Source organism: Somniosus microcephalus, chromosome 3 (assembly GCF_052327205.1).
Source record: "Somniosus microcephalus isolate GS21.2 chromosome 3, FLI_Smic_1.0, whole genome shotgun sequence".
In the NCBI taxonomy this organism is placed as follows: domain Eukaryota; kingdom Metazoa; phylum Chordata; class Chondrichthyes; order Squaliformes; family Somniosidae; genus Somniosus; species Somniosus microcephalus.
The window spans coordinates 18,148,236-18,170,539 of NC_140989.1; the positions used below are offsets into that span (position 1 = coordinate 18,148,236).

At 45.4% G+C, this 22,304-nt stretch overlaps 1 protein-coding gene across 2 annotated transcripts in view; it reads left to right on the top strand.

Annotated features, from left to right (window-relative positions):
- aig1 (androgen-induced 1 (H. sapiens)) overlaps positions 1–22,304 on the top strand; it is a 208,004-nt gene that overhangs the window by 108,874 nt on the left and 76,826 nt on the right. For both annotated transcript variants that reach the window (XM_085979234.1, XM_085979235.1), the window contains exon 3: positions 4,590–4,691. In XM_085979234.1, coding sequence (XP_085835360.1) covers positions 4,590–4,691 — 102 coding nt within the window. The remainder of the gene's footprint in view (positions 1–4,589; positions 4,692–22,304) is intronic.

A 22,304-nucleotide genomic window follows, 5' to 3' on the forward strand; every position in this document is an offset into this window, starting at 1 on the left:
AAGCACTATTTAGAAACCGGTTGAAGAACTTTTTGGGGCGCACAGAGATCTCCTTTCATTTGGAGACGCAACCTCAAAGATTATTATTATTTTTAGGTTCCTTCCAGATGCCTCGCCAGATTTTCACCTGTCTTCTCCTGAAGATGTTGATTCCTTGCCTGGTCGTGATTCTTAGGAGTCTTTAGTAATGGAAGTGGGTAAAAAAAAAAATAGAGATGCGTCCCATGCCCCAGAATCCCTCATCTTGATCACAACATTTACCAAAAAAAAGACGGAGCCTGATATGGCGCAGCCTTCTGATGACACAAACATATTTCTGCTAATGTACTCATGCATGAAAGAGGTTATAGAAACATAGAAGATAGGAGCAGGACTAGGCAATTCGGCCCCTCGAGCCTGTTCTGCTATTTAATGAGATCGTGGCTGATCATCCAAATTCAGTACCCTGTCCCTGCTTTCTCCCCATATCCCTTGATCCCTTTAGCCTCAAGAAATATATCTAACTCCTTCTTGAATATATTTAATAAGTTGGCCTCAACTGCCTTGTGTGGTAGAGAATTCCACAGGTTCACCACTCTCTGGGTGAAGAAATTCCTCCTCATCTCTGTCCTAAATGGCTTACCCCTTATCCTTAGACTGTGACCCCTGGTTCTGGACTCCCCCGTCATCGGGAACATCCTTCCTGCATCTAGTCTGTCTAGTCCTGTTAGAATTTTATAAGTTTCAATGAAATCCCCTCTCATTCTTCTAAACTCTAGCAAATATAAGCCTAATCGACCCAATCTCTCCTCATATGTCATTCCTGCCATCCCAGGTATCAGTCTGTATCGGTATCAGTATCGGTGAAAGGGTGAAAACAGATGCTAAATAGGTGCTGTGCTAATAAGACACGCCTGTTTGAACGTCTGGTTTCAGCACCCAATTTTGGTCCTAATTGCTGACTATCATCATTTGAACTTGCCTGGAGGCTCTAAAAGAGGTTCCTGCCTGTTTAGGACTCCAGTGCTGATGATACGCAATTTTGGTGGAGCAGTGTATGTGGGCTCCTCGCACCCACTTCCACTGAGGGTGTGGAGTGCTCCAGCTGGCACACCGCGGCACGTTACAGGAAGGCTCAGGGACCGAGGGAGAGAGGCTCGCAATGTTCTCGGACGCAGCACTGGAGGTCCTGGTGGAGGAGGTTCCCGAGGAGGAGGGACGTCCTGAACCCGCAGAGGGGGAAGAAGTCCTCCTCGCCCTCTTGTCCCTCACCGATGTGGCCAAGATGGGGTCTTAAGTTGAAACTGCTGGTGCTGCTCTGCCCTGGCCCCATGTCCTCCTCCCATTCCTCCTGAAGACCAAGGGAGACCCCGAGCAAGATGCCGAAGGCCAAGCACTCCCTTTCTGCTGGTGGCTCCTATAAGGTGGAGTAGCACAGCCCCTTATTCTTTTTAGGTGAAGTCCTCTGAGAATGTCCGGAATAAATGTTGGTGAAGTCTTGACAAAGTGTCCGAGAAAGTCTTCCAATGTCTTTCAAACCTCCAGCAGAGAGTGAACAGTAAAAGGTGATATACCTTTAAGTAGCGCTCAATCCTCTGCAATGACGTGTTTATTCCCAATCAGCTGGTCGCTGTAAGGAGAGGGCGTTAGTTCAAGCGCTATCCACCAAAATGCCGTACAGCCTCCTCCTTCTTCTTAGGCAGTCCCTCGGAACCGAGGATGACTTGCTTCCACATTAAAAATGAGCTCACAGGTGACTGATGAGTCCGATGCGGGACCTACATCCTTAATGAGCACTACAGCCTCCTTAATGAGCACTAGCAGGCAATTTAAGTGGCTATCAGTCCCTTAACGATCCTCCAGGCATCCGTTCCTATCGCAAGCTTCAACTCCTTTACCAAGATGGCGTCTTGTGCTAATCGCGGGCTAAACTGCAATTTCAACTTAAGACCCCATCTTGGCCACCTCAGAGGCTTTTTAGCGCCTAAAATATCTGTGGAAAATCATCCCCAAAGTGTTTTACTGAGTCCCAGTTCTAAGGTAACTGTTGCCTTGTGAACAGATCGGGTTACATCTAGCTACTAAGTCTCTCAAAAAAACCCGAAAATATGTTTAAGTAGAGTCCTTGTCAGATGTGCGTGGTTTTCAAAAAGAATGACTCTCCTCCCAACAAAAAAGGAGGGAAGAGATGCTAGGAGGTGGAAGGAGTGTTCCAGTGGTGGCTCAGTGGAGACAATCGGAATTGCTCCACACACCACACATTGTACAAACATGAAGGGAGATTTCCTCTGTGTACTTTGAAATCATAAACCTATTCTTTCTAAACTGAGGTACGATTTTGTTACACTTAGCGCAAAGAGGAACCTTCCCCCCATAATTACGCATCTAGTACATGTAGACGACATTTTGAAATATGAGTTAATTTTAGTCAACCACTTACTTTTGAAGATTGCGCTATATTTGCCTTTTGTAATCGAAAACCTGTTAAATAAGATTTATCGCTTTTGTATTCAGTCCCTTTTTCTTTGTGGTTGGTATTTAGTTAACATTTCATGGTTTATATAAAAAAAAAGGGTGTCCCAATGTGTGTTGTTACATTTTCTGGAGTAATCTGGTTTGAGTCTTGCGCTGTTACCTTTTGAGACCAGATTGCTTTAACATACACCTGTAGAAGTCGTGTCACTTTGTTGTGTAGCATTGTAATGTGTGCAATTTCAGCTTACGTTCGCATTTTTCATTCATTGTTCTCATTTTAAAAATGCCGCGTTCGGATCGGAGTTTTACATTAGGTGCTGCGTTAAACCGAAGGACAGTGGACTCCATAAGTCAAAGCAGATTTTAGATCTAGTGGAAAAAACTAAAAGGAGTTATGTGAAAAGTAGTGGAACAGAGCAGGAGGTGAGGGAGTAATTTCTGTTTCAAGTGTTCTTTAGGTAGCACAAGTTTAATGTCACCAGAGGAAATATCATTCTCGTTCCATTAATAATTGGCTTAATTAGTGGCTCACTAAGTGCAAGCAGGATTAATAGTGTATGGAAAGTGCAGAGTCATGTTAATTACTTTTAAGTTTTCCATTACCATCACTGGCAGCACACTGCGTCTTCACTGTTATATTGCAGTGACAATCCAAGCCCGCCTCTTTATATCCAGTAAGGGAGCTGAAACCTCACCCTATCTCCATCACTCAGTAATGGGACACAGCAGAACAAAGAAGCATTTATACAGAAGCAAAATACTGCAAATGCTGGAAATCTGAAATAAAAACAGAAAAATTGCAGGCAGCATCTGTGGAGAGAGAAACGGAGTTAACGTTTCAGGTCGATGACCTTTCATCAGAGCTGGAAAATGTTATAGAGATGGAACAGGTTTTTAAGCAAGTGCAGGGGCAGGGAAAGGGGGGAGGGGGGGAAAGAACAAAAGGGAAGGTCTGTGATAGGGTGGAAGGCAGGAGAGATTAAATGACAAAAGGGATGATGGTGCGAGGTGAGAGGGGGTGGTAATGGGACAAGTTAAGAAATAAAAGATGGATCCAGAGGAGGTTTATATCGCAATGGCGGATTCATGACCAGCACTTGTCACCTGATAAACTGGGAGCAGCGGTTATGATCTGAAATTGTTGAGCTCAATGTTGAGTCCGGAAGTCTGTAAAGTGCCTAGAAACATAGAAACATTTAGTTATAGGAAGAGGCATCAGGCCAAGCAAACGTGTCTATGATGGAGCAATCCCTCCTGCCTGCTATCTCACACTATCTCTCAATCCCTTTTCTTGCCAGAAATACGTCTAACTGTAGCCTGAACCCATTTATGCTGTCTGCTTCAGTGGCCTTCCTTGGTAACTGAAGGCCCTATTTTAACCCTGAGTGGGAATCGGGCAAGGGGGAAGGCGACGTGAAGGATAAACCGCTGCCCCCCCCAACCGCAATGTGGTGGCAAAGCAGTGCGGCAAATGTTTGGTTTGACTAAAGGAGGTAGAAGCAGTTATCATGTTAAATTACAGTTAAGTGTCAGCTGTGGCTCAGTGGGCAGCACCCTCGCCTCTCAGTCAGAATGTTGTGGGTTCAAGTCCCACTGCAGGGACTTGAGCACAAAAATCTAGGCTGACACTCCAGGGCAGTACTGAGGGAGTGCTGCACTGTCAGAGGTGGCGTCTTTCGGATGAGACGTTAAACCGAGGCCCCATCTGCCCTCTCAGGGGGATGTAAAAGATCCCACGGCACTATTTTGAAGAAGAGCGGGGGAAGTTCATCCTGGGGCCAATATTTATTCCTCAATCAACATCCCTAAAAAAACAGATTATCTGGTTATTATCACATTGCTGTTTGGGGGAGCTTGCTGTGCGCAAATTGGCTGCCACATTTCCTACATTACAACAGCGACTACACTTCAAAAGTACTTGATTAGCTGTAAAGTGCTTTGGGACATCGTGAAAGGCGCTACATAAATGCAAGTCTTTCTAGGAATGAATTCAGTATTTCACATGGGCATGAGCAACATCAGCTTATTCCAGGATTTTGTTGGCTTCGCGTGTCATGTAAACCAGCTTCTACACTACACGTATTCGAGAAAGAATAAATATTGACCCTTTACTCCGCCTTCTTGTTTCCTTACAGCTGGTTATGACAATGTTCTGGGCTTTATACATGTACGATCGAGAGCTGGTTTATCCAAGAATCTTGGACAGCTTTATACCACCGTGGATCAACCATGGAATGGTGAGTACGATGGATGTTGTTAAGTAACGACATGGATACCTTCGCTGAGTGTTGCTGCAATTTGACAGAAATTTTCCCCACTGTAGGTTTTTTGCGGGCAGAGTAATTCCACTGGTTAAACTCCTGAACTATATGTGCAAGGTGCTGAGTAAAGAGGAAAGTGAAGCTACCTACCTGGACAAAGCTCCCAGACTGAGCTTCCCCCCCATACAGCTCACCGGTGCCCATTTTCAGGGGTTCAATGAATGTAGCTGAACTTGGTTTATTATTGTCTATCATTATATCTCTTCCCATTTGGCTGAAGGGTGGGTAACCAGAGGGCACAGATTTTCTGTCATTGGCCAAAGAACCAGAGGCGACATGAGGAAAAACTTTTTTACGCAGCGAGTGGTCAGGATTTGAAATCCACTGCCTGATGGGGCGGTGGATACAGATTCAATAGTAGCTTTCGAAAGGGAATAGGTTAAATACTCGAAGGAGAAAAAATTGCAGGGATACGGGGAAAGAGTCAGGGGTGGGGGGGAGTGGGACTAACTGGATTGCTCTTCGAAAGAGCCGGCGCAGACTCGATGGGCCGAATGGCCTCCTTCTGTGCCGTGCAGTTCTATGATTCCCGTGTGCCTTCTATTTTTAAGCAGTGGGCCGGCGGAACCCAGGGTGTCACCTTTACACAGATTAGGAAGGAAGGGTACTCTTTCAGAGCAACGAGGTAACTGGTGGGACTGTGTCCATGTTGTTTCCGGCCTTTGGCAGCCGAGCTTTACCCCTGTGGTTCTGTGGAGGGTGCTTTCCTGTGAAGAATAAGGAAGCTCAATGCCAACCCCACCGAGAATGAAGTACTTACAATGAGAGCGGGCAAAAGTTTTGTACTGTAAAATCAAAGCACCGAGCAGTATAATTACAGATGCCGTCCTTGCAAGCTTGAGTTGCACCTGGAGAGAACATTTTGTGACATGTGCCACCAAAGTGAAGGATTGATACGCAACAGAATGCCTGTGTAATAATGAAACCATGAAAAACCCAACCCGTCTCTGTATCTCCCTATCTCCAGGGAATTCCATGATACCCGAGATTAAATTTATTTATTTTAAATTCTCATCTGTCACAGGTTCTGGTTGCGCTGGGTGCACTTTGAGGCGATGAATTAAGACTATCGCCCAACATCAAAGTATCTTGGATTGTATAGCTTTTTCATTCTATCCCATATTCGTATCAATGATGCTAAATACACTTATTGAGATGAGGAGGAATTTCTTCACTCAGAGGGTGGTGAATCTTTGGAATTCTCTACCCCAGAGGGCTGTGGAGGCTCAGTCGTTGAGTATATGACTTGAGCACAAAAATCCAGGCTGACACTCCAGTGCAGTACTGAGGGAGCGCTACACTGTCGGAGGTGCTCTCTATCAGATGAGATGTTAAACCGAGGCCCCATCTGCCCTCTCAGGTGGATGTAAAAGATCCCATGGCCACTATTACGAAGAAGAGCAGGGGAGTTCTCCCCGGTGTCCTGGCCAATATTTATCCCTCAATCAACATAACAAAAACAGATTATCTGGTCATCAGCACATTGCTGTTTGTGGGAGCTTGCTGTGCGCAAATTGGCTGCCGTGTTTCCCACATTACAACAGTGACTACACTTCAAAAAGTACTTCATTGGCTGTAAAGCACTTGGGACGTCTGGTGGTCCTGAAAGGCGCTATAGAAATGCAAGTCTTTCTTTCTTTCTTAGATTCAAGACAGAGATCAATAAATTTTTCAATATTAAGGGTATCAAGGGATATGGGGATAGTGCACGTAAGTGGCGATGAGTTAGAAGGCCAGCCATGATCTTATTGAATAGCGGAGCAGGCTCCAGGGGCCAAATGGCCAACTCCTGCCCCTCTTTCTTATGTTCTTAAGTATGAAGCTAAATCCGTGGGCTGGGTATTATGTAACGAGAAAGGATTAATTAGCAATCTTATTGTACGAGGCCCCTTGGGTCGGAGCGATCATAATATGATCGAATTCTTCATTAAGATGGAGAATGAAGTAGTTGACTCAGAGACTAGGGTCCTGAATTTAAATAAAGGAAACTACGATGGTGTGAGGCGCGAGTTGGGTAGGATTGATTGGGGAATGTCACTCAAAGGGTTGACGGTGGATAGGCAATGGCAAACATTCAAAGACCACATGGATGAACTACAGAATTTGTTCATCCCAATTTGGCATAAAAATAAAACAAAAAAGGTGACTCAACCATGGCTAACAAGGGAAATTAGGGATAGCATAAGATCCAAGGAGAGGACATATAAATTGGCCAGAAAAAGCAGTAAAGCTGAGGATTGGGAACAGTTTAGGACTCAACAAAGAAGGACAAAGGGATTAATTAAGAAGGGGAAAATTGAATTTGAGAGTAAGCTTGCGTGGAACATAAAAACTGACTGTAAAAGCTTTTATAGATATGTGAAGAGAAAAAGATTGGTGAAGTCAAGCGTAGGTCCCTTGCAGTCAGAATCAGGGGAATTTATAATGGGGAACAAAGAAATGGCAGACCAATTAAATTCATATTTTGGTTCTGTCTTCACAAAGGAGGACACAAATAACCTCCCAAAGATGTCGGGGAACATAGGGTCTGATGAAAGGGAGGAACTGAAAGAAATCAGTATTTGTAGGGAAATGGTGTTAGGGAAATTGATGGGATTAAAGGCCGATAAATCCCATGGGCCTGATAATCTACATCCTAGGGTACTTAAGGAAGTGGCCCTAGAAATAGTAGATGCATTGCTGATCATCTTCCAACATTCGATGGAATCTGGAACAGTACCCATGGATTGGAGGGTAGCTAATGTTACCCCACTATTCAAAAAAGTTGGTAGAGAGAAAATGGGGAATTACAGACCGGTAAGCCTGACATCGGTAGTGGGGAAAATGCTAGAGTCCATTGTAAAAGATGTAATAGCAGAGCACTTGGAAAGCAGTGACAGGATCGGACAAAGTCAACATGGATTTACAAAAGGTAAATCGTGCTTGACTAATCTACTGGAATTTTTTGAGGATGTAACTGGTAAAATAGATAAGGGAGAACCAGTGGATGTGGTGTATTTGGAATTTCAGAAGGCTTTTGATAAGGTCCCGCATAAGAGATTAGCATGTAAAGTTAAGGCACATGGGATTGGGGGCAACGTATTGACTTGGATAGAGAACTGGTTGGCAGACAGAAAGCAAAGAGTTGGAATAAACGGGTCTTTTTCCGAGTGGCAGGCAGTGACTAGTAGGGTACCGCATGGATCGGTCCTTGGACCCCAGCTATTCACAATATATATTAATGATCTAGACAGGGGAACTAGATGTAATATCTCCAAATTTGCAGAAGACACAAAGCTGGGTGGGCATGTGTGCTGTGAGGAGGATGCTGAGAAACTCCAGGATGATTTGGACAGGTTGGGTGATTGGGCAAAAGCATGGCAGATGCAATATAACATGGATAAATGTGAGGTTATCCACTTTGGTGGCAAAAACTGGAAGGCAGATTATTATCTGAATGGCAATAGATTGGGAGAAGGAGAAATGCAACGAGACCTGGGTGTCCTTGTGCACCAGTCACTGAAGGTAAGCATGCAGGTGCAGCAGGCGGTTAAGAAGGCAAATGTTATGTTGGCCTTCGTAGCGAGAGGGTTTGAGTACAGGAACAAGGATGTCTTGCTGCAGTTGTACAGGGCCTTGGTGAGACCACATCTTGAGTATTGTGTGCAGTTTTGGTCGCCTTATCTGAGGAAGGATGTTCTTGCCATGGAAGGAGTTCAGCGAAGATTCACCAGGCTGATACCTGGGATGGCAGGAATGACATATGAGGAGAAATTGGGACGATTGGGCTTGTACTCGCTGGAGTTTAGAAGAATGAGAGGAGATCTCATTGAAACTTATAACATTCTGACAGGACTGGACAGACTAGATGCAGGAAGGATGTTTCCGATGGTTGGGGAGTCCAGAACCAGGGGTCACAGTCTAAGGAAAAGGGGTAGGCCATTTAGAACAGAAATGAGGAGGAATTTCTTCACCCAGAGAGTGGTGAACCTGTGGAATACTCTATCACAGAAGGCAGTAGAAGCCAATTCAATAGAGAGCATCCTGACGAACTGTATCACAGTATGGTATGGTAGCTGTAGCTACTATGACCGGAAAGCCCTGCAGCGGGTAGTCAAAACTGCCCAACGCATTACCGGCACCCGGCTACCGACCATAGAGCACATATACCAGAAATGCTGTTTACAGAGGTGACGGTCCATCATCAAAGACCCTACCCACCCCAGCCACAGTCTGTTCGCCCTACTGCCATCTGGGAGACGCTACAGATGCATTCGCACCCGTACGACCAGATTTAGGAACAGCTTCTTTCCCAGGGCTGTCACCCTACTGAACTCCACAAATAAACTCTAAAGCCTGCACATCTGCCAATGCACTTTATTATGGTTATGTTTATGTTAATGTATTACAAGCCAAATGTATGTTGAATGTTTAAATGTCTTAATCTAAATGTACATTCTCAGGAGCCGCAAGCCTACATTTCGTTGTACTGCACTTGTGCACTAACAATGACAATAAAGTTGATTATGATTATGATTATGATTAAATATATTCAAGAAGGAGTTAGATATATTTCTTAAGGCTAAAGGGATCCAGGGGTATGGGGAGAAAGCAGGGACCGGGTACTGAAATTGGATGATCAGCCATGATCGCATTGAATGGCGGAGGAGGCTCGAGGGGCCGAATGGCCTACTCCTGCTCCTATCTTCTATGTTTCTATGTGACTTTGACATTGGTGACATGAGGCAAATTGACTCCCTTCGTGTATTCCTACTTCCTTGTTCAAGTTAACGAAGCTGACACAAAACTTGGAAGTATAGTGAACAGTGAGGAGGATAGTGATAGACTTCAAGAGGATGTAGACAGGCTGGTGGAATGGGTGGACACGGGGCAGATGAAATTTAATGCAGAAAAATGCGAAGTGATACATTTTAGCAGGAAGAATGAAGAGAGGCAATATAAATTAAAGGGTACAATTCTAAAGGGGGTGCATGAACAGAGAGACCTGTGGATATATGTGCACAAATCGTCGAAGGTGGCAGGGCAGGTTGAGAAAGCGGTTAAAAAAACAATCGGGATCCTGGGCTTCATAAATAGAGGCATAGAGTACAAAAGGAAGGAAGTTATGATGAACCTTTATAAAACACTGGTTCGGCCTCAACTGGAGTATTGTGTCCAATTCTGGGCACCGCACTTTAGGAAGGATGTGAAGGCCTTAGAGAGGGTGCAGAAAAGATTTACAAAAATGCTTCCAGGGATGAGGGACTTCAGTTCCGTGGATAGACTGGAGAAGCTGGGGTTGTTCTCCTTGGAGCAGAGAACATTGAAAGGAAATTTGATAGAGGTGTTCAAAATCATGAGGGGGCTAGACAGATAGAAACTGATCCCATTGGCGGAAGGGTCGAGAACCAGAGGACACAGATTTAAGGTGATTGGCAGAAGAACCAAAGGCGACATGAGGAAAAACCTTTTTACACAGCGAGTGGTTAGGATCTGGAATACACTGCCTGAAAGGGTGGTGGAGGCAGATTCAATCGTGGCTTTCAAAAGGGAGTTGGATAAGTACCTGAAGGAATAACATTTGCAGGACTACGGGGAAAGGGCGGGAGAGTGGGACTAGCTGAAGTGCTCTTGCAGAGAGCCGGCATTGGCTCGACAGGCCGAATGGCCTCCTTCTGTGCTGTAACCAATCTATGATTCTAACTTGGCCAAATTGACGTTAACGAGGCTCTATCGGCCTCACAACGGGCCGGGTAGACTTTAGCCACCCCCACCCCCCGACAGCGACTCTATGTTTCTGCTGCCGCCATTTTTAAAGGGGTCTACTGCTTTCACGTGTTAGGCCCCTTTTAATATGCAAATTAGGGCCATACGCCTTTTCAGGAGACAACTGGGCGGAGTTTGCGGTGCAGCAAAAGAGGTAAGTTTTAAATTATTTCTGTAGGAGACAGAAGGAGCAGAGCTCCTCCCGGCCATGCACGGATAATCTGGGCTGATGCCACTCGTAATGATTCCAGCCTCTTTGCTCCCGGCATGGGTATCCAGACAAAAATTAAAACCTACCCTGTTCATCTGTAATATATCTTCTGAAAGGCTATCCCTGAAACGTTAACATTCGGCCTTTCTTTACAGATGCTGCCCGACTTACTGAGTGTTTCTGGCATTTTCAGTTTTTGTTTCAAGTTTGAATGATCTGCATTACCTTGTTTTTTTGGTTAAAATCTACCTTATTGTGTTTGATTGTTGTCAGGCCAATTGCAAACAATGCTTGTTATCTCCACTGTGAAAAGAGACTTTTGCAATTACAAAGTATTAGAAAGTTACAAAGTATTTACAGCATAGAAACAGGCCATTTGGCCCAACTGGTCTGTGCCGGTGTTTATGCTCCACACGAGCCTCCTCCCACCCCTCTTCATCTCACCCTATCAACATATCCTTCTATTCCTTTCTCCCTCACGTGTTTATCCAGCTTCCTCTTGAATTTATCTAGGCTATTTGCCTCAACCACTCCCTGTGGTAGCAAGTTCCACATTCTCACCACTCTCTGGGTAAAGAAGTTTCTCCTGAATTCCCTATTGGATTTATTAGCGACTGTCTTATATTGATGGCCCCTAGTTCTGGTCTCGCCCACAAGTGGAAACATCTTCTCTACGTCTACCTGATCAAACCCTTACATAATCTTTAAGACCTCGATCAGGTCACCCCCTCAGTCTTCTCTTTTCTAGAGAAAAGAGCCCCAGCCTGTTCAGTCTTACCTGATATGTATAACCTCTCAGTTCTGGTATCATTCTAGTAAATCTTTTTGCACCTTCTCTGGTGCCTCTGGAGAACGGGAACCCGCTGAAGGCTAAGGCCAGGTGTGAGTGAAGCTATATTGAAGTTGCAGACACAAAAAAGGTTGAAGTTGGGAATTCTCCCACTTTTTCCATCTCTAACTTCTGGGCAACGCTTGGGCTCCAGTCAACAATGCAATAGAATCCCATTATTCCAGGGCTGCGTACCCCTGTAGGGGCGTAGGGCACTGCGCCATTCTACTGCCCGCCAGCTGCAGCTCTTTATTTTATACTTGGAAATAATGCAACATGAACCTCCATGCCCAGTAATGTATTAGCTAGCAGTCAGCAATGCTTGTCAGCTGTGGCTCAGTGAGCAGCACTCTTGCCTCTGAGTCAGAAGGTTGTGGGTTCATAGTCCCACTCTAGAGACCTGAGCACAAAAATCTCGGCTGACACTCCAGTGCAGTGCTGAGGGAGTGCTGCACTGTCGGAGGTGCTGTCTTTCAGATGAGACGTTAAACCGAGGCCCCGTCTGTCCTCTCAGGTGGACGGAAAAGATCCCACGGCAATATTTCGAAGAAGAGCAGGGGAGATATCCCCGGGGTCCTGGCCATTATTTATCCCTCAATCAACATAACAAAAACAGATTATCTGGTCATTTATCACGTTGCTGTTTGTGGGAGCTTGCTGTGCACAAATTGGCTGCTGCATTTCCTACATTACAACAACAACTTGTATTTATATAGCACCTTTAACGTAGTAAAACGGCCCAAGGCGCTGCACAGGAGTATTTTAAGACAACAAGTTTGACACCGATCCACATAAGGATAAATTGGGGCAGGTGACCAAAAATTTGGTCGAAGAGGTAGGTTTTAAGGAGCGTCTTAAAGGAGGAAAGAGAGGTAGAGAGGTTTAGGGAAGGAATTCCAGAGCTTAGGGCCCAGGCAACAGAAGGCATGGCCACCAATGGTGGAACGATTATAATCAGGGATGCTCAAGAGGGCAGAATTAGAGGAGCACAGATATCTCGGGGGGTTGTGGGGCTCGAGATTACAGAGATAGGGAGGGGCGAGGCCATGGAGGGATTTGAAAACGAGGATGAGAATTTTGAAATTAAGGCGCTGCTCAACCAGGAGCAAATGTAGGTCAACGAGCACAGGGGAGATGGGCAAACGGGACTTGGTGTGAGTTAGGACACTGGCAGCCGAGTTTTGGATGATGTCAAGTTTACGTAGGGTGGAATGTGGGAGGCCAGCCAGGAGTGCGTTAGAATAGTCAAGCCTAGAGGTAACAAAGGCATGGATGAGGGTTTCATTAGCGGATGAGCTGAGGCGAGGGCAGAGACGAGTGATGTTACTGAGGTGGAAGTAGGCGGTCTTTTGTTATGCTGCGGATATGTAGTCGGAAGCTCATTTCAGGGTCAAATATGACACCAAGGTTGCGAACAGTGTGGTTCAGCCTCAGACAGATGTTAGGGAGAGGGATGGAGTCAGTGGCTAGGGAACGGAGTTTGTGGCGAGGACTGAAAACAATGGCTTCGGTCTTCCCAATATTTAATTGGAGAAAATTTCTGCTCATCCAGAAGAGTGACTTAATTGGCTGTAAAGCGCTTCGCGATGTCCTGGGGTTGTGAAAGGCGCTATATAAATGCAAGTCTTTCTTTTTAAATGCTTGTGCAATTTAAGTAATTCTCTCTCTTAAGTTAATGTTTGCTTTAGCGCGTCTGTCAGAAAATGGAACCCAGTGGGTCAGGTCCATGCCCCACCCCTCCCCCAACGGACCTCCTTTCCTTCAGCTAAGTGCTGAGTGACATGAATCTTGTCATTCATGTGGAAATGACTTATGAAATGATACTGGGTGGCCTGCTGGTGGCGCTGTCCAGGGAGAGTATAAATACTCGGGTATGGGCCCAGCTTGCTCAGAACATTCTTTAGCAGGAACTAGTGAAGGACACAACTAGATCTCCATGTTGAAAAACAGTTGATTAAAGCCTTGTTTAATACTCAGACCAAGTGCCTAGTAGTTTTCTTACGTCACTGAGCGATGGTGAAAGTTGGACCTGCCATGTCTGCCTTTACCATCAAACACTTTGTTGTACAGTATTGAACCTCCACTCAAGCAATTCTGATTCTCCTTCAATATCACAAGGCACAATCTACGCAAACTGTTTAGCTCAAAGAGTAAAGGAGAAAACTTTTATTGAATTTTATAGTCTGCTCTCTGCACATATTTTGCATATCTTTCTTTGCACTTCATCTGTTTGTTTACGCTTGCAGCCATAGCAACCGCATTCACACCCATTTAGTTCAGAGAAATCAATAATCAAAGGCAGCTTCTTTGCAGATGGTCAGGATCACTCTTTCAAATGAGCCAAAACCGAGGTCACCAAGAGCTACAAAGTACATCATGACTGTTAAGGTGCAGATGATGTAATGGACTGTCGGAGTGAAGCTTTAGTACAAGTCTTCTGAACCCCTGAGATATGTTGTTGTTTTCACTCCTTCTTACAGCCTTTATTTTCAGGCTGTTTACAGAGCTTACCTTGTGACATGGTCGGTAATTGGGTTGGGAGGTCGGAGACAGAGAGCAGGGATAAAGGGAATGTAAAAACAGAAAACGCTGGAAAAACTCAGCAGGCCAGGCAACATCTGTGGAGAGAGAAACAGATTCAACGTTTCAGGTCGAAGACCTTTCGTTCTGGCTAAATCATTAAAAAAAATTATTATTTAAACCCTTACACTGGTAAAAGGCCTCACGCCTGCTTTTAACAGGTGTGCGGGTTTTGTGGGCATTCACTAGGCAGTTCTATGACAGCGAATGTTCATTTCCCGAGGACGCGGATGATCTGTCCAAGCTGAAACTTGACAGATCGCAAGTTCCGGGGTTTTCTTTGGTGCACGCGGGGGTCCTAGACCCTGGAAAAAATCCGGGCCCATATTTATCAATGACTTAGTTGGAGGAACAGAGAGTTGTAAATCCAAGTTTGCAGATGACACCAGTCAGGAGGCGCAGCAGGTTGTGTTGAGAAGGGAGCTACTCGGGGACATGAGCAGATTAAGCGAGTGGAATCAAAAAAAGCTGTGCGGATGGAGTTCAAATGTGGGGAAGTGTGAGGCCGTCCACTTCGAACTCAAGAAAGACATCAGAATATTTTCTCAGTGGTGAGAGACGAGGAGCTGTGGTGGAGCAAAAAGGATTTCAATGTGTCCATGTACACAAATCACTAAAAGCTGGTGTAAAGGAACAACAAGTAATTAGAAATCTGTAATCCGCGCTCTGGTGGACGTGAGTTATCCCATGGCAGTATTCCGCGATGAGCAGGGAGTTTTCCTGGAGTCTAGGCCATCGTTCCTCCTTCAATCAATACCACCAAAACAGCTTAACTGGCCTTTCATTTTATTTTTTTAATTAATTATTTGTTCTCAGAATTTCTAACGGAATGTTGGCCTTTATCTCAAGGGAGTGGGGATACAATGGGAAGGAAGTGATGCTTCAGCTGTACAGAGCTTTGATCAAACCCCATCGGGAGCACCGCGTCCAGCTTTGGGCGCCACACCTCAAGAAGGCTATATTGGCCTTGGAGACAGGGCAGATTCACCACGGGGCTAGTAATTCAGCAGGCCTGGACTAATGATCCGTCGAGACACGAGCTCAAACCCCACCACGGCAGCTGGGGAATTTAAATTCAGTTCATTAAATAAATCTGGAATTTGGAAAAAAAGAAGCTCGTACCAGTAATGGCGACCATGTAACTACTGGATTATCATAAAAACTAATGTCCTTTATAAAAAGGAAATCTGCCACCCTTACCTGGTCTGGCCTATATGTGACTCCAGACACACAGCAACGTTGTTGACTCTTAACTGCCCTCTGAAATGGCCAAGCAAGACATTCAGTTGTCAAGAAGGTGGCTCACCACCACCTTCTCGAGGGCAATTAGGAATAAGTAATAAATGCTGGCCTTGCCAGTGACGCCCACATCCTGTGAGTGAATTAAAAAATAAATAGACTTGGCTTTTATTCCGTTTATCTGGTCATGACCATATTGCTGTTTGTGGGAGTTGGCTGCCGCGTTTCCCACATTACAACAGTGACTGCACTTCAAAAAGTACTTAATTGGCTGCAAAAGTGCTTTGGGGCATCCTGAGGTTGTGAAAGGTGTGATATAAATGCAAGTCTTTCTTTCTTTTAAATATATTTCTCATTTTGTTCTCTCCAGGCCTTTTGAAAAATGGTGACTAATTCACCTGTGCCAAAGGTTAACAAGGCTGAGTATTTCTCGAGGGCAATTAGGGATGGGCAATAAATGCTGGCCTTGCCCACCACACCCACATCCCGTGAATGAATAAGAAAGAAATAAACTTGGCTTATATTCCCTTGAGTTCAACAGGGGGTAGATAGAGACAATCTATTTGGTCTGCTGGGGGAATCCAGAATAAGGGGACATAATCATAAAATTGGAGCTCGGCCGTTTAGGAGTGAAATCAAGAAGCATTTTTCACACAAAGGGTAGTGGAAATCAGGAATTGGCTGTCCCCAAAAAGCTGTGGATGCTGGGGGACATTTGTAGCTTCTAAGACTTTAGCAGGTAAGGATACCAAAGGCAGGTAAATGGAATTGAGGTACAGATCAGCCATGATCTAACTAAATGGTGGAACGGTCTTGAGGGGCCATGTTACATATTTTTGGGTTTTTTTGGTACAGGAATTTTTTTTTTATCCGGGACCGACGTGGTGCCGGTTCATCAAAAATTCCGGATAACCGAAAGGTATAGTAAAAGATATGGAGAGCTGACAGCTCCGTATAAAACAACAAACCCTGTTGCTTAGCAACAAGTGCAGAACAATGGCCACAAGTTGCAAGTGTCTCTGTAGCTTAGCAACAGCTGCAGCCACACCCTTGCACAGCAACAGATGGAGGAAGGCAAGTAGAATATGAAGTAAAACTTACCTGAACCTACTCCTGAATTTTGCCGGTTAACCGAGATTTCCGGTTATTTAGGTGCCGGTAAATCGAAAGTTTCCTGTATTAGGGCATATAGTCTAAAAATTAGAGCCAGACCTTGCAGAAGTGAAATTAGGAAACACTTCTACACACAAAGGGTGATGGAAGTTTGGAACTCTCTACTGCAAACGGCAATTGATGCTGGATCAATTGTTAATTTTAAATCTGAGATTGATTTTTGTTAACCCCAAAGGTATTATGGGATATGGAGATATGGCGGGTCTATGGAGTTAGGTCGCAGATCAGCCATGATCTCAATGAATCGAGAGGCTCGAGGGGCTAAATGACCTACTCCTATGTTCCTACGATTGGATGAGTTCACGAAATTCCCAATGTTGGGAATTGCCAACCAGTGTATGCGCTGGAGTGGATCTTCTACATAAGGACCCAAACAATGGGCCAAGTTTATAAGTATTAACTGTGGCTCAGTGGGTAACACTTGTTTATTGAATCAGAAAAGTTGTGGGTTCAAATACCAACTCCAGAGACTTGAGCACAAAAATCTGGCTCTGACACTTTGGTGCTGCACTGTTGGAGGTGCAGTCTTTTGGATGAGATGTTAAACCGAGGTCCCGTCTGCTCTCCCAAGTGGATGTAAAAGATCCCCTGGCACTATTTCGAAGAAGAGCAGGGGAGTTATCCCCGGTGTCTTGGGCCAATATTTATCCCTCAACCAACATCACTAAAACAGATTATTTGGCCATTATCACATTGCTGTTTGTGGGAACTTGCAGTGCGCAATTGGTTGCCGTGTTTCCCACATTACAACAGTGACTGCACTTCAAAAAGTACTTCATTGGTTGTAAAGCACTTTGGGACATCCAAAGGTTGTGAAAGGCGCTGTATAACGGGCAGCATGGTGGCATAGTGGTTAGCACTGTTGCCTCACAGCGCCAGGGACCCGGGTTCGAATCCGGCCTCGGGTGACTGTCTGTGTGGAGTTTGCACATTCTCCCCGTGTTTGCGTGGGTTTCCGCCAGGTGCTCCGGTTTCCTCCCACAGTCCAAAGATGTGCGGGATAGGTTGATTGGCTATGATAAATTGACCCTTAGTGTTAGGGGGATTAAATACGTGGGGTTACGGGGATAGGGTGGGATATGTGTTGGTGTAGTGGTTACGGGGATCGGGTGGGATATGTGTTGGTGCAGGCTCGATGGGCCGAAATGGCTTCTATCTGCACTGTGGGGTTTCTGTGATAAATACAAGTCTTTCTTTTTCTTTTTTGAAATGAACTGAATGTCCTTTCTTTCTTCTTACTTTGTTATGCAATTTTCATTTACATCTAACTACAGAGGTCAAACTTCAATTAGAGAGTGATAATTTCATCAGTAGCGAGCAGGCCACTTACGCAGAGACTAAAAACAGGTGCCGCGCCAGCTCAGAGAAATACTTCCTGTCACTGGGCGTAGAGATCTGGTTCAGTGGGGTAAACACACACTGGAAATGCAATCAGTAATATCCGTGGCTTACTCCGCTGATCTAATTAGAGGGAGGCTTTCTGTCTGTGGGTTAATACAATAAGCTTTGTTTCTTTCAATGTGGAAACTTTTTTATTAAAATCGCCAAACCACCTTCTCACATGCTACAACTTTCCTTTTGTTTACATTTAAAGAAAGTCCTACAAGAGAGGGGGCGGTACTGGACCTAATTCTGGGGAATGTAGCCGGGCAAGTGGTGGAAGTTTCAGTAGGGGAGCATTTTGGCGACAGTGACTATAATTCGGTGAGATTTAAGGTGGTCATGGAAAAAGACAAAGACGGCCCGGAAATAAGGGTTCTAAATTGGGGGAAGGCCGATTTTAATATGATAAGGCAGGATCTGGCCAAAGTGGACTGGGAGCAGCTGCTTATAGGAAAATCCACATCAAAACAATGGGAGACTTTCAGAAGGGAAATAGAGAGAGTACAACGCCAACATGTTCCTGTAAAGGTCAAGGGTGGGACCAACAAGCAAAGGGAACCTTGGATGACAAGGGATATACAAAAATGCATTAGAAATAAAAGGGGGGCTTTTGGCAGTTACAAAAGACTAAAGACGGAGGAAGCCCTAGAGGAGTATAAAAAGTGCAGGGGCATACTTAAAAAAGAAATTAGGAGGGCGAGGAGGGGCCATGAAATAACACTGGCAAGCAAAATAAAGGAAAATCCTAAGATGTTTTATAAGTATATTAAGGGCAAGAGGATAACCAGGGAAAGGGTAGGGCCCATTAGGGACCAAAGTGGCAATCTGTGTGTAGATCCAGAGGATGTAGGCGGGGTTTTAAATGAATTTTTTGCATCTGTGTTCACTATGGAGAAAGACGATGCAGACATAGAAATCGGGCAAGGGGACTGTGACATACTTGAACATATTAGCATCGAGAGGGAGGAGGTGCTAGCGGTTTTAGCAGGCCAAAAAGTGGATAAATCCCCAGGCCCGGACGAGATGTATCCCAGGCTGCTGTGGGAGGCAAAGGAGGAGATTGCAGGGGCTCTGACACTAATTTTCAGAACCTCTCTGGCCACAGGGGATGTACCAGAGGACTGGAGAACAGCTAACGTAGTACCATTATTCAAGAAGGGTAGCAGGGATAAACCAGGGAATTACAGGCCAGTGAGTCTAACATCTGTGGTGGGGAAATTATTGGAAAAAATTCTGAGGGACAAAATTAATCTCCACTTGGAGAGGCAAGGATTAATCGGGGATAGTCAGCATGGCTTTGTCAAGGGTAAATCATGTCTGACAAATCTGATCGAATTTTTCGAGGGGGTGACTAGTGGGGTGGATGAGGGAAATGCTGTGGATGTGGTTTACATGGACTTCAGTGAAGCTTTTGACAAAGTCCCGCATAGGAGACTGGTTAAGAAGGTAAAAGCCCATGGGATCCAGGGTGCCTTGGCGCGTTGGATCCTAAACTGGCTGAGTGGCAGGAGGCAGAGGGTGATGGTTGAAGGTTGCTTTTGTGACTGGAAGCCTGTGTCCAGTGGGGTACCTCAGGGATCGGTGAGGGGTCCCTTGTTGTTCGTGATCTACATAAATGATTTGGATGAGAATGTAAAAGGTATGATCAGTAAGTTCGCGGATGACACGAAAATTGGTGGGGTGGTAAATTGCGAGGAGGAAAGCCTCCGGCTACAGGACGATATAAACGGGTTGGTCAGATGGGCGGAAAAGTGGCAAATGGAATTTAACCCTGAAAAGTGCGAGGTGATGCATTTTGGACGGACAAATAAGGCAAGGGAATACACAATGAGTGGTAGGACCCTAGGAAGTACAGAGGGTCAGAGGGACCTTGGTGTACATGTACATAGATCCCTGAAGGCAGCGGAGCAGGTAGATAAGGTGGTTAAAAAGGCATATGGGATACTTGCCTTCATTAGCCGAGGCATAGAATATAAGAGCAGGGAGGTTATGATGGAGCTGTACAAAACGCTGGTGAGGCCACAGCTGGAGTACTGTGTGCAGTTCTGGTCGCCTCACTATAGGAAGGATGTGATTGCTTTGGAGAGGGTGCAGAGAAGATTCACCAGGATGTTACCTGGGATGGAGCGCCTCAGCTATGAAGAGAGGCTGGACAGGCTGGGGTTGTTTTCCTTGGAGCAGAGAAGGCTGAGGGGGGACCTGATTGAGGTGTACAAAATGATGAGGGGCATAGATAGGGTAGATAAAGAGGAACTTTTCCCCTTAGTGGGGGGGTCAATAACAAGGGGGCATAGATTCAGGGTAAGGGGCAGGAGATTTAGAGGGGATTTGAGGAGGAACTTTTTCACCCAGAGGGTGGTTGGAATGTGGAACTCAATGCCTGAAAGGGTGGTAGAGGCAGGAACCCTCACAACATTCAAGAAGCATTTGGATGAGCACTTGAAATGCCATTGCATACAAGGCTATGGACCAAATGCTGGAAAATGGGATTAGACTGGACAGGGATGGATGGGCGGCGCAGACACGATGGGCCGAAGGGCCTCTTTCTGTGCTGTAAAACTCTATGACTCTATGACTTGCATTTCTACAGCGCCTTTCACGACCACCGGACGTCCCAAAGCGCTTTACAGCTAATTAAGTACTTTTGCAGTGGAGTCACTGTTGTAATGTAGGAAACGCGGCAGCCAATTTACACACAGCAAGCTCCCACAAAGAGCAATGTGATAATGACCAGATAATCTGTTTTTTAGTGATGTTGATTGAGGGATAAATATTGGCCCCAGGACAACCGGGGAGAACTCCCCTGCTCTTATTTGAAAACATAAGAACATAAGAAATAGGAGCAGGAGTAGGCCAATCGGCCCCTCGAGCCTGCCCCGCCATTCAATGAGATCATGGCTGATCTGATCCTAACCTCAAATCTTCTATCACTCTCCATCCCACCCGAACCCATGTGATCTCCCGGGAGAGGCAAAAAACCAGATAAAAAACCCAGTGGCCAATTTGGGAGAAAAAATCTGGGAAATTCCTCTCCGACCCATCTAGGCGATCGAAACTCTTCCAGGAGATCACTCTGTCCCTATATTTTCTACAGTACTTACCTTCTGTAAAGGCGATCTCCACCCCAGCCAGGAACAGGAATAAAACCATCTCCTGAAATCTAACATAGAATTAGAACACAAGAAATAGGAGCAGAACCAGGCTACACGGCCCCTGGGCCCGCTCCACTACCCACAGGGCCATGACCATTCCGAACCTAGACTCATGTCCAATTTCCTGCCCGCTCCCCGTAACCCTTAATTCCCTTTACTTCTAGGAAACTATCCATTTCTGTTTTAAATTTATTTAATGATGTAGCTTCCACAGCTTTCTGGGGCAGCAAATTCCACAAACCTACCACCCTCTGAGTGAAGAAGTTTCTCCTCATCTCAGTTTTGAAAGAGCAGCCCCTTATTTTAAGATTATGCCCCCTAGTTCTAGTTTCACCCATCATTGGGAACATCCTCACCGCATCCACCCGATCAAGCCCCTTCACAATCTCATATGTTTCAATAAGATCGCCTCTCATTCTTTTGAACTCCAATGAGTGGAGTCCCAATCTACTCAACCTCTCCTCATATGTCCACCCCCTCATCCCCGGAATTAACCGAGTGAACCTTCTTTGTACTGACTCGAGAGCAAGTATGTCTTCTTAAGTATGGACACCAAAACTGTACACAGTATTCCAGGTGCGGTCTCACCAATACCTTGTATAACTGCAGCAATACCTCCCTGTTTTTATATTCTATCCCCCTAGCAATAAAAGCCACCATTCCATTGTGCCGTGGGATCTTTGACGTCCACCTGAGAGGGCAGACGGGCCCTCGGTTTAAACGTCTCATCCGAAAGACGGCCCCTCCGACAGTGCAGCGCTGTACTGGGAGCATCAGCCTAGAATTTTGCACTCAACCCTCAGGAGCAGGACTTGAAACCCGCAACCTTCTGACTCAGAGACGCGAGCGCTACCCACGGCGCCGCAGCTGACACAGTTAAGACACAGACTTGATGGAAATTTAAATCCATCCACTTGGGCACTCTGTACAATCCCCTACTTAAAGGAGCTGTAATTAACCCGAATTGTCACTGCTGATGGTAGAATCCCTTTGCAATTCTAATTCTATACATATATATATATATTGTACACCAATAAAACTGATTTAGTTTTTCCTTTTTCAAACAGAATGGCACTTCTGTTTTCCCCGGGACAGCCACGACTTTTAAGTATGGGTGGCTGAGCGGGCAGCAGCTGTCGATTCCCGCCAGCTGCAGTCTGGTCCACTTTCACAGGAAGCGCACGTTGTGAAAGACAAGCACGATAAGTTGGCTATTG